The 12,917-nt window shown below is 41.5% G+C and overlaps 2 protein-coding genes across 6 annotated transcripts in view; one reads left to right on the forward strand and one right to left on the reverse strand.

Moving 5' to 3' along the window:
* The window catches only part of SPATA22 (spermatogenesis associated 22), a 68,967-nt gene that overhangs the window by 35,066 nt on the left and 20,984 nt on the right, over positions 1-12,917 (reverse strand). Inside the window, exon 1 of one of the 2 annotated variants that reach the window (XM_017950260.3) lies at positions 11,403-11,426. The exons of the other annotated variant lie outside the window; for it this stretch is intronic. The gene's annotated coding sequence lies outside the window, so the exon portion shown is untranslated. Of the gene's footprint in view, positions 1-11,402; positions 11,427-12,917 lie in introns of those variants that run through there. 2 annotated transcript variants of the gene reach the window in all.
* The window catches only part of ASPA (aspartoacylase), a 40,595-nt gene that overhangs the window by 6,745 nt on the left and 20,933 nt on the right, over positions 1-12,917 (forward strand). For all 4 annotated transcript variants that reach the window (XM_003912098.5, XM_021928544.2, XM_009189366.4 and 1 more), the window contains 3 exons: positions 718-913; positions 3,216-3,309; positions 9,291-9,398. In XM_003912098.5, coding sequence (XP_003912147.1) covers positions 718-913; positions 3,216-3,309; positions 9,291-9,398 — 398 coding nt within the window. The remainder of the gene's footprint in view (positions 1-717; positions 914-3,215; positions 3,310-9,290; positions 9,399-12,917) is intronic.

Here is a 12,917-nt window from a genome sequence, read left to right on the forward strand (position 1 = left end):
TGTAATAACTGCTGTCTCAGTTATAATTTTTGCAAAGGCAGTTTTAGTTCAAGACCAGCCTGGGCAACATAGCAAGACTCTATCTCCACAAAAGATAAGATTAGTGGGGCATGGTGGCGCACACCTGTAGTTCCAGCTACTCGGGAGGCTGAGATGGAAGGATTGCTTGAGCCCAGGAGTTTGAGGGTACAGTGAGCCATGATTGGGCCACTGCACTCCAGCCTGGGCAACAGAGCAAGATTCTGTCTCAAAAAGTTAAAAGGATCTCTACTTAGATTATGTGAGCCCCTAAGTGACTGCATTTGTGCACTAGAATTAGCTAAAGTAGGGTGAAAAAAGATGCATTTGATGCTCTAGTCCCATAATAAATAACCCAGTGTACCATAACTACTAAGAAACTGTTCATTAAATTAATGGTCGTGTTCAAGACTGAAATCAAATGACAAATTCTGTTTCATATGTCCTATTCATGACCAACCACATAAATGAACATATTACTTTGCAAGCAGGCCAATGCAATATTAGTTATATGGAATCAAATGAAGAAAAAGAATGTAATTTTTCATATATAAACATTTCAGGTAAGTTTTTACTTCCCACACAGATTTTTCATATTAAAGATTTGGCAACGGGTTCTTTTTACACTGTGTTCTTATTATATGTTTATATTATCTCAGGCACAGATGTTGGTAATCTTTTCCTTTCCGCTTGTAACAGCAAAAAAATGTCAGAAGATTTGCCATATGAAGTGAGAAGGGCTCAAGAAATATATCATTTATTTGGTCCAAAAGATGGTGAAGATTCCTATGACATTATTTTTGACCTTCACAACACCACTTCTAACATGGGGTGCACTCTTATTCTTGAAGATTCCAGGAATAACTTTTTAATTCAGATGTTTCATTATATTAAGGTAAGGTTAATGTTATTAATTTATAAGTTAGCCAAGGACTTGTACTTTTAAGTCAACTATGGATGTGAAACAATCAGAAAACGGTTACGAGGGAAGGTGCAAGAGAAATGGGATTTATTCCACAGCCAGGCTTGTGGTTGGGGGAAAGGGTGCTGCCAGAACACAGAGGCAGTGGTGAGAGGAAGGAGAAAAAGAGAGGAAATAAGTAAAATAATAAACACAATTAACAAGGTACTAAAACACTTGTGGATTCTTGGGTCTATAAAATTATACATTTTATCCAGACAGCCATCAGATTGTGGGCTATTAGTTAAAACCAAGTAAAATTAATATTAAAAATGTAAATGGTATGGTCAATTTGTCAAAACCAAGTAAAATTAATATTAAAACTTTAAATGGTATGGCATCTCAATTACAAGGTTTTAGGAAACTTAAGAAATAGCCCTTCAATGTCGATTAAAGCCCAGTGATAAAAAGATTGCCTCCCTTCAGTCCTGCCCTCGTCCCCATTTGATTTAGACACCCCAGAACACATCTAATCTTTCAGCGCTTCATATAGTCAATCATTTTAAGGCTCAGAAATCTCAAAGAAAATGTGCTAGAAAATAGCAACCAACCAGAAACACACATAAGGAACCGTATGCTTATTTCTGTGTAGTAGTCTTCTTTCCTGAGAGCAAGGATGATCGAGAGGAAAGAGTGTGGCCTGTGCTCAGATCCTCACTTTCTCCTTCACTAACCTCATGTAGCAGGACCAGCGGCAGACAAAACTTGGCAGACAAAACTCCTCAGACACCGAGTTACAGAAGGAAGGGGTTTATTCCGCCGGGGGCCACCGGCAAGACTCCTGTCTCAAGAGCCGAGCTCCCCGAGTGAGCAATTCCTGTCCCTTTTAAGGGCTCACAACTCTAAGGGGGTGCATGTGAGAGGGTCGTGATTGAGCAAGCAGGGGGTACGTGACCGGGGGCTGCATGCACCGGTAATTAGATCGAAACAAAACAAGATAGGGATTTTCACAGTGCATTCCTATACAATGTCTGTAATCTACAGATAACAGAACCAATTAGGTCAGGGGTCGATCTTTAACTACCAGGCCCAGGGCGCGGCACCGGGCTGTCTGCCTGTGGATTTCATTTCTGCCTTTTAGTTTTTACTTCTTCTTTCTTTGGAGGCAGAAATTGGGCATAAGATGATATGGGGGTAGTCCCCTCCCTTACTTAGACAAAACGCACCATTCCCAAAACCTTGCCTCCTTCATTTTATAAAATTGGTGTCATGACAACACTTACCCATAAGGGTACTCAAAGCCGTAAATGACGAAGTATTTAAAGCATTTAGCCTGATACCTAGCCTACAGTAAAGATTATTAGTTTTGTTTCCCTTAAGTTTTGGACAATAACTGGGCAGTGGTCCTGGTAGGAGATCATAATACAGCTATTCTTCGTTGCCTGTAGAAGAGAGAGCTGAATGCTTTGGTTGCCAGACTTGGAAGCAGTACCGCTGACACTTTGTTATCCAAACAAAGAGGCCTGTCTTCCATTTTCATGCAGATGAGCAGGAGGACAGGAATCACCCAACATTTGTAGAGAGCTGGACCACAGGAAGAGAAACAGGATTGTTTTAAGAAACAAATGGCCGGGCGCGGTGGCTCAAGCCTGTAATCCCAGCACTTTGGGAGGCCGAGACGGGCGGATCACGAGGTCAGGAGTTCGAGACCATCCTGGCTAACACGGTGAAACCCCGTCTCTACTAAAAAATACAAAAAATTAGCCGGGCGAGGTGGCGGGCGCCTGTAGTCCCAGCTACTCCGGAGGCTGAGGCAGGAGAATGGCGTAAAAACCCGGGAGGCGGAGCTTGCAGTGAGCTGAGATCCGGCCACTGCACTCCAGCCTGGGCGACACAGCGAGACTCCGTCTCAAAAAAAAAAAAAAAAAAAAGAAAGAAACAAATACCAAGCTAAATAGTTAGTGTAACCCGTGATGAAACAAAAATCACCACATCCATTCAGAAAGAACATTTATTTCATGCGTTTTGATCATGGTTCTGGAGAACTATTTAATGTACATTTTACCTGGAAAGACATTGGATAATTCAATTTTATATGAATTTTATATTGTATAATTTATTTGTATGTTTTCAAAGCTATAACAACATTGGGTTTTAAAGTGTTTCACAAAAGCTGTTTTACCAATCTTAGTTGATGAAGTAAAACGTAGTGAAGGTATTATTGACCCCGTTGAAGCAAAGAGAACAAAACATACGGTTTTTACATAATAAGAAAGACGTTTTCGATTTTTTTCAGACTTCTTTGGCTCCACTCCCCTGCTATGTTTACCTTATTGAGCATCCTTCCCTCAAATACGCGACCACCCGTTCTATAGCCAAGTATCCTGTGGGTAAGTCATAGTTCCCATTGTCATAACTCAATAAAATATGTCCTAGCTGAAACTCAGAGAAATTTATTTTTTATTTTTATTTTTTTGAGACAGAGTATTGCTCTGTCACCCAGGCTGGAGTCCAAAGGCATGATCTCAGCTCACTGCAACCTCCACCTCCCCAGTTCAAGTGATTCTCCTGCCTCAGGCTCCCTAGTAGCTGGGATTACAGGCATGTGCCACCATACCCGGCTAATTTTTGTATTTTTAGTAGAGATGGGGTTTCACTACATTGACCAGGGCTGGCCTCAAACTCCTGACCTCAGGTGATCCACCCGCCTCAGCCTCCCAAAGTGCTGGGATTACAGGTGTGAGCCACTGTGCCCGGCCGAGAAAATTATTTTTAAAAAAACATTTACAGCTACCTTCCATATCCTTAGGCTTATAATTGTCAAGTAACAAGAATTTAGTTCCAGGCAAGCTCTAACTGTAGCAAATTTCCCCAATTTCACTGAGCAGCTTTCTGGTTTTGTTCATGTTCCCTTTGCTGTAATGTTTGGCCCTTCTATTTAGTCTGGCACAATTCTTCTCATTCTCCAGATTCAGTTCACCTGTCACCTCCTATAGAACTTTCCCTGACCCCACTCTACAGCATTAATTACTCCAGAAATGTGTACATTTGACTAATATTTATAGTGTGCCTACCAGAGACCAACCCTGTGCTAGGTGCGGGGGACAGAACAATGAGCAAGACACACAGTCTCCCCTCAAAGAGCTTCGTATCTGATGAGAAGACAGACAGGTAACCAAGTAATCACTGCACAGAGTGATAAATGCTAAACAGGGGCAATAAAACAGAAGACGGGAAGAGCAGGAAAGACCTAACCCAGTCTTGATGGATCACAGAAGGCCCGAAGGAGTGGGATCCATTTTGAGGTTGTGTGTATGTGTTTGGGGGAGAAAAGGAAAAAAAACTGAGAGCAGGCAACAGGATTCTAGACAAGTGTCTTGAAATTATCTGTGATGAAAGGCCATTGTTTATTTCCAATCTGCTATAGAGCAATACTTTTGTAAAATATAATTTAAAAATGAATTTCTAGAAAAACGATCACATACTTGAATGTTGCAGCAATGTCAAATTGCTATAAAAGTTTCTAAACACTTACTTTAACATCTGTACTTATCTTGCCTGGGACTAGTAGCCGACAATTGGTGGACCAGTCCTGGTCCTCAGACAACACTTTAAGGAAAACAGAATGTCATATACAAAGGCCCCACACCCCTAACTGATGACATGCCATGCTTGATACACTGTGTTCTCCATGTATCTTAGTACTCTCTGTTCCCTACCTGCTTCTGTGGGCTAATAATATATGCTTATTAAATATTAGCTCAAATTACCAGTAAGTACACAATTACACACACACACACACACACACACACACACACGATCATCATTCACAGTTGTTGTTGTTGTTGTTGTTGTTGTTTCTGGGACAGGTTCTCACTCCGTTGCCCAGGCTGAGTGCAGTGGCACGATCACAGTTCACTGCAGCCTTGACCTCCTGGGCTCAGGCAATCCTCCCATCTCAGCCTCCCGAGTAGCTCGAACTACAGGCACGTGCCACCACATTCGGCTAATTTTTCATTCTTTGTAGAGACAGGATCTCGGCATGATGCCCAGGCTGGTCTCAAACTCCTGACTCAAGCGATCCTCCCACCTTGGCCTCCCAAAGTGCTGGGATTACCAGCATGAGCCATCACGCCTGTACCTCATTCACAGTTTTAATCACACATATCCCACACAGACTCATACAAACTTATCCATTCCTTCCCACACAGGTTCTATAACTGTAACCATGTATAAAATACTAGCCAACCAGAGAATGGCTGAAACCCCGGAAGTGGAGGCTGCGGTGAGCCGAGATCGTGCCATTACACTCCAGCCCGGGCAACAAAAGTGAAACTCCATCTCAAAAAAACAAAAACAAAAATAGGCCGGGCGCAGTGGCTCAAGCCTGTAATCCCAGCACTTTGGGAGGCCGAGACGGGCGGATCATGAGGTCAGGAGATCGAGACCATCCTGGCTAACATGGTGAAAACCCGTCTCTACTAAAAATACAAAAAACTAGCCGGGCGCGGTGGCGGCGCCTGTAGTCCCAGCTACTCGGAGGCTGAGGCAGGAGAATGGCGTGAACCTGGGAGGCGGAGCTTGCAGTGAGCCGAGATCGCGCCACTGCACTCCAGCCTGGGTGACACAGCGCGAGACTCCGTCTCAAAAAAAAAAAAAAAAAAATACTAGCCATCCTACACTGGTAATACGTACATTCATGAGCTTGTCCGCAGTGGTCAGATTTGACTGGATCAGAAAGGCAAAGGGATCTGTGTCTCCAAAGCACTTGTGCTGCCGGTGACCTACTCCACGTTGTTTTCTGGCCCTCTCCTTATCAAGACCCGCCAAAGATCTGAGAAATTTCACCCGACTTACAAGCTAACCATTAGCCTAGCACCTCTGAGTGGATGCCAGTAGAAGACACAAGACTCCTACAACAGAGACAAAGGATAGATTATCGACAGTAGTAAGAGCAGAGTGTCAGCATTTCTGCACCATTCCCCAAGCTCCAGTTCCCACAGGGTGACATGTAGAGAGCCAGATGGCAGCTGTCCATGCCAGTGGTTGCATTCTAGGAGAGAAACCCTGAGCTGTGGGAACCTTCATTTTTTTTTTTTTTTTTTTTTTTTTTTGGAGACAGAGTTTCCCTCTTGTTGCCCAGGCTGGAGTGCAGTGGCGTGATCTCAGCTCACTGCAACCTCTGCCTCCTGGGTTTAAGCAATTCTTCTGACTCAGCCTCCCGAGTAGCTGGGATTACAGGTGCCCACCACCAAACCCAGCAAATTTTTTGCATTTTTAGTAGAGACAGGGTTTCACCATGTTGGCCAGGCTGGTCTCAAACTTCTGACCTCAAGTGATCTACCCGCCTCGGCCTCCCAAAGTGCTGGGATTACAGGCGTGAGCCACCACGTCCAGCTGCAAACCTTCATTTTTATAATGGGCAGTAGGCACGAGTGTCCTTTGCCCCAAGGAAGACCCCATCCCTAACTTCCAAGGCTGTTCACTATGCAGACATCCTTGAAAAGATCATCTGGAACAAAAATAGTCCATGTCTTGCTCACGAGACTTGCAGAAATGCAAAAGATCCATGACGAATCCTCTCTCCACATCCCTCTTACCACCTGCTTTGCAATAGACGTTTCACTAGCTGTTTGCCATCTATTCACTTGTTCATCCTGCCAGTTACTAGGCTGTGACTTCATCTTTACCTTCTGGTAACTTCCAGCATGCAGCCCCACACTCCCATACACCCTCTCAAACACCCTCTTTCTTCTCTATTCCATTCTCTTTCCTGAGCATCCCATTAGCATAATTATCGGCAGACTACGCTACAATTAAAATTACGACTGAAAATATTTTTTGTTAAATCTCAGATGGTTTAGCCAAGAGTAATTTAATTTAAACTCAGGTTGGCAAACAATATAAATAAATAAAAATCTAAACTTATTCTGGATATTCAAGTATTGATACTCTGTGCATAATAAGGGGAACTTTATATGGCCATCTTTGGTGGTCCTATTGTCCGAACCAAAAATTAACTTTTCAATGCAAGATCTCATCAGAGCAGAATATTTAGATTGTAGGACATGGCTACAGCAGTCAGGGTGGAGCTGAATGAACAATAATTATACAAATAACTTTTCTAAGTCTCAAATGAGACCACGGTTAATCTGAGAAAGTTAGGAGAAAGCTGTATCCAGTCACTCTCCCGTATTTGTGTGTGTGTGTGTGTGTGTGTGTGTGTGTGTGTGTGTGTATGATCATAAGAGTGGCTGCAGCAAACTGCTTCTTTCCAGAATAAGGTTTACCTAGAATGATCCTGTCATATTTCTTCTGCCTTGGGAACAGAGTACAAAGGTGGTCCTTGTAGGTGCCTACTAGAAGTTAAAGCAAAATTTGTATGCAGTAATATTCTTAGCGTATTATAAAATGTTGACTCAGAAAGACTGCCTCTCTAATGTTAAACATGCTTTTTTCCAATGAGTGCATGATATAAAAATATTCCCAATAAAACAGCAAAGTTGGAAGGAGAACATATAACATTTCTGATTATTTACAATGAGCTTAATATTCCTTCCTATTGAAATATTTTAAAGAGTTGGCTCAACTCGTAAGGGCCAAACATACGAGCAGATGTTTGTTCTGGCTAAGAGTAGCATTGCCTACAAATATCATAGCCCAAGATTGATATTTGAAAGTTTGGAAATCTTAAGCTTTTATTTGGTGTCACAGAGAAACAGGATCTGTATCTCTTATTGCTAAGCCTTTGATTCGTTTCAGCTAATTGCCTATATTTGGATATTTAGCTTACTCCAATTCCTTACTTCAAGTATTGATACTTTTGTACATTATAATAAAGATTCCTTTATTCTTAAATCATTGACTAGGGGATTACTATGATTGACTTAAACTATTCAACATTTACTCTTGAACTGGATAAAAATTTACCTATCTGGAAGATTGGAAGCCCAACTAAAATCAGGATTCTATTAGAAAAAGGAGGAAGGTGAAATGGATTTGGGGTAGGCAAACAACAATGTATTCTATAGTATTCCTACAGACATATACACGTTTGTATACGTCATTTATTCTCAGATGCATACCTTAGCCACATTTACGACACCATATACTTAAATATATGTTCATGCATATATGCAAGAAACCTAAGCACAACAAATAAAAAATGATGCAAGAGAATATGATAAGATTTTGTGTAGCAGCAAATAACAGAAGCGGGTGAAAACAAGGTAAGTGTAAAAGAACGCAGTATGTTAATGGGTGGAAGAGAATGAGGGTGGTGCAGTTGGTAAATGGTTTGACAAATGGAGAAGGTGGTGACTAGGGAGATGACTTTGTGGGAGACTTGAACAGGAAGGGAGGGTCTACAAAAGTAGTTTAAAGAAAGAGTGTTTTGTACGTATAAGGATGGATGCTTAACAGCCATACAAAGTAGACCGAATAGTACAGGCATCATTTCATATGAGTTAGAAGAAATGAACACAAGTTTTTCCTGCATAAAATTAAAACCAGGCCGAGCACAATGGCTCATGCCCATAATCCTAGCACTTGGGGAAGCCGAGAAGGGCAGATCACCTGTGGTCAGGAGTTTGAGACCAGCCTGACCAACATGGTGAAACCTTGTCTCTACTAAAAATACAAAAATAAGCCGGGAATGGTGGCCCATGCCTGTAACCCCAGCTACTCAGGAGGCTGAGGCAGGAGAATCGCTTGAACCTGGGGGGCAGAGGTTGCGGTGAGCAGAAATCACACCACTGCACTCCAGCCTGGGTAACAGAGTGAGACTCCATCTCGGGGGGGAAAAAAAATTAAAACCATTGCACTATTGTGTTAGGATGGATTGTTATGTTAAGGGCAAAATAGGTGCTCAAGGGTCACACAGATTGTCATATTGACTGAAACCCATGATTCATCTAGTCTGGATTTCTGTGAAATCTATAAAAATAGATGTCCTTCCTCCCGTCACAGCTAAATGTTAGATGTTAACAGTTTCTCTTCAGGTCCACCTATTATTTTGTCAGCATAAACTTGTTCACCTCTTTTACTATGTTATGACTTTTAAATATTTTAGCAATACTGAAGGAAATTTAAAGAAAAAAGACCACAAGAGTTTCCTATTTCTAACATCACTGATTTTTTCCATGTTCTTTCCCAGTCTTTATTCACTGTGCATCTAACTTGAACATGTAGATGTTCAGCTTTACGTTTTGCCTCAAATATTATGTCTCAAATATTTTCCATAATGCTACATGGTTTGCCTTTTTAATAATTTTTAATAACATAATTCAACATTTTGATACATTAAAATGCTTAGTTTTAGAATATATTTTAATACTTATATAAATGTTACTATCTCTCCTTCTGTACCTAGGTATAGAAGTTGGTCCTCAGCCTCAAGGGGTTCTGAGAGCTGATATCTTGGATCAAATGAGAAAAATGATTAAACATGCTCTCGATTTTATACATCATTTCAATGAAGGTAAGTAAGTAATGAAGGCAACGTCATCAAACTTAACCACCAAACATTTAAATAACAATTGGAGCCTGGGTCAAATTTGCCATGCTAATGATATGAACTGCTTTTTAAAATTTTTATTCACTTCAGCTATTCCTCAATGGCCAGAATAGACACATTCAAGAAAAGCAGCTGCCAAGTAAAGACTCCACATTAAATCCTTATTTCCTGTTAATCTCCATTTTAAAAAGAAAAGAAAGATGAGAAAATACAAACGCCCAGTAAACATATGAAAAGATGTTCAACATCACTAGTAATTAGAGAAATGCAAATTAAAATAAGAAATCATTTCCCCCATTAGGTTGGGAAAATATTAAAGTCTGCCAGTATCAAGCGTTGGTAAATGTGTAGGAAAAGGGGACACTCTGATTACCTGCTGGTGAACATATAAGTGAACATATAAGTTGGTAAAGACATTTTAGAGGATAATTTTACAGCATCCACTTCTTAAAACACACCAATCTTATTACTCAGCAATTCCACATCTCAAAGAAACACAAGCACAAGCAACATGTTGTTTACAAAGATTGTTATCGTGCATCATTGATAACAGCAAAAGAATGGAAACAGCACGAATGTCCACCTGTTGGACAGTTAACTAAACTCACATGGAAGAATCTTCTAAACACATTGGTAATTAGCAGAAAGCAAACTGCAGACCAAGACATTCAGTACACCAACTGGCTTTAAAATTATAATAATAACCCCGTCTCTACTAAAAAATACAAAAAACTAGCCGGGTGAGGTGGCGGGCGCCTGTAGTCCCAGCTACTCGGGAGGCTGAGGCAGGAGAATGGCGTAAACCCGGGAGGCGGAGCTTGCAGTGAGCTGAGATCCGGCCACTGCACTCCAGCCTGGGCGACAGAGCGAGACTCTGTCTCAAAAAAAATAAAAATAAAAATAAAAATTATAATAATAATCATCACCTTCTAGGATACACATATATGTTAACATATCACAGGAAAAGTCCTAGAAGAAAACACACCAAACTGATAACAGTGGTTACCGGGGAGGGGAGGGAAAACCCAGGCTAATTTTGTCTTAATTATATTCAATAAGAATAATGTATTTATGTATTATTTCTGTAATTAAAAATTAATTAAATGGGGACTGGTGGACGAGGTGGGTATATGGAGCTCTATGTACTATCTGCTGATTTATTTGATAAATCTAAAACTGCACTAAAAAGTCTATTAATTATAAAAACTAAGTTTACTTAAAATGGAAAATAAGTGCTTAAAATCCAAGAGGCATTCTATGTAAACAATTATTCCAACAGACTGAGTTGAAATTGTTGTTGAGGAATGGGCAATTATAGTAACAGAGCTGGTGTGCACTTCGGTGTCTGTGGGGAGTAAATTCCTTAACCTCAGATTGTGCATCCTACTGTGATCACAGACATTCCTTTTGTGCTTGGGAATCCTTTGAGTCCAAAATCATGAAAACTGAAATTCTGCTTTTTACCATCTTTGTCTGAGGTCCTTATTGTAAATATGTTGAAAAGATCACAACATATTTACAATAAACCCTTTGAATAGTAAGTGTAGGACTACAACATGTTAAGAAGTGATACGTTCAGATAGAAGGCCACAAATCTGGGTAGAAAACATGGTTTTCAGATCATGGTCCGCAGAACCCTATCACAAGGGTGGAGAAAAGCAGTTCCTAGAACACCCTACCCCTTATCTCTGCTTCAGCCAGAGCTCTTCTGTATGTTAGAGCTCTTCTGTGTAACATTTCACTTAAGCAAAGGATTCTGCAACTCAGAAATTATCAACCATGATTAATTTAGACTATCCAGCTTGATGGATTTTCAACTGCACACTCGTATCCAAAGAATGCTGACAAATGAATCATTGCCGCCACGTGAAAAGTCTCAAGAAGTGTGTAGAAGGGCTTCATTCTTGACTCTGTGCTACTCGGAATTGTAGTTAGTGACTTGGATAAAGACATATGTGACATGCTTACCTAAGTGACAGGTCGCAGGAAGATAGCAGGAAAACATCCTGGTTGAGAAGGCAGACCCAAGAAGTCCTGACAATCTTTAACAACTGTTTAAAATAACTATTTAAAGTTAACAACATCAGGGACAAACTTTTGTTCTTATGTTTAAAAAAAAATCCCGGCCGGGCGCGGTGGCTCAAGACTGTAATCCCAGCACTTTGGGAGGCTGAGATGGGTGGATCACAAGGTCAGGAGATCGAGACCATCCTGGCTAACACGGTGAAACCCCCGCCTCTCAATAAAAATACAAAAACTAGCCGGGCGTGGTGGCAGGCCTGCAGTCCCAGCTACTTGGGAGAGGCTGAGGCAGAAGAATGGCGTGAACCTGGGAGGCCGAGCTTGCAGTGAGCTGGAGATCCGCCACTGCACTCCAGCCTGGCAATGTGCCGCAGACTCGCCTCAAAAAAAAAAAAAAAAAAAATCCCAGAATAAGGGAAGTAATGGTCTTTTTCTGCCTTGCATAAACAACACTGAGAGAACCGTGAACAAATTCTGAATCCATAATCCAGGAGAAACATCTATAAAGAGGAAATTAGCCAAGGAGAGCATTGAGAATGTCGAAGAGCTTGAAACCATATTGAGAATAATTTCCTGGTCAGGCGCTGTGGCTCATGCCTGGTGGTCTTCTGTGACTTTGGGAGGCCATATGCAGGATCACTTGAGGTCAGGGAATTAGTCTGGGCAACATGGGGAAAACCTCGTCTCTACTAAAATTGATGGATGTGGTGGCAGGCACTATAATTCCAGCTACTCTGAAGGCTGAGGTGATAGAGAATCGCTTGAACCCAGGAGGTGAGGGTGCAGTGAGCGAGATCATGACCACTGCACTCCAGCTCTATGACAAAGTGAGACTGTCTCAAAAAAAAAAAAAAAGGAAAGAAAAGAAAGAAGTCTACATTGGAAATAAATTCGACATATTTTCTGTGACCCAGAGGGCAGAAGGGAATCAATGATAAAGCACTCAGGGAGATTTAATTCTTTTTTTTTTGAGGCAGGGTCTCACTCTGTTGCCCAGGCTGGAGTGCAGTGGTGTAATCAGGGCTCACTGGAGCCTCAAGCCCCTGGGCTCAGGCAGTCCTCCCACCCAGCCTCCTGAGTTGCTGGGACTACAGGCGTGCGCCACCACACCCAGCTAGTTTTTGTGGTTTTGTAGAGATGGGGTTTTGCCATGTTGCCCAGGGTGGTCTCAAGCTCCTGAGCTCAAGCAGTCTGCTTGCCTCGGCTTCCCAAAGCATTGGGGTTACAGGCCTGAGACACTGCGCCCAGCGAGACAGAAATTTCTTACTAACAAAGCTGAGCAGCAATGAAACGGGCCACACTTTGTGAGGCTGTAAGAAGTCATCTTACTTCTGAGTCTGTAAGATGGCCAGAATGATACAGAGAATACTCAAACATAGATGGAAGTTAGGCTTTCAAGACTGCTTCCAACTGTAAGTAGCAAAAACATACTCCTTTGTGTTCTATCAGTTTTTACTTTCT

Source organism: Papio anubis, chromosome 17, assembly GCF_008728515.1.
Source record: "Papio anubis isolate 15944 chromosome 17, Panubis1.0, whole genome shotgun sequence".
Classification (NCBI taxonomy): domain Eukaryota; kingdom Metazoa; phylum Chordata; class Mammalia; order Primates; family Cercopithecidae; genus Papio; species Papio anubis.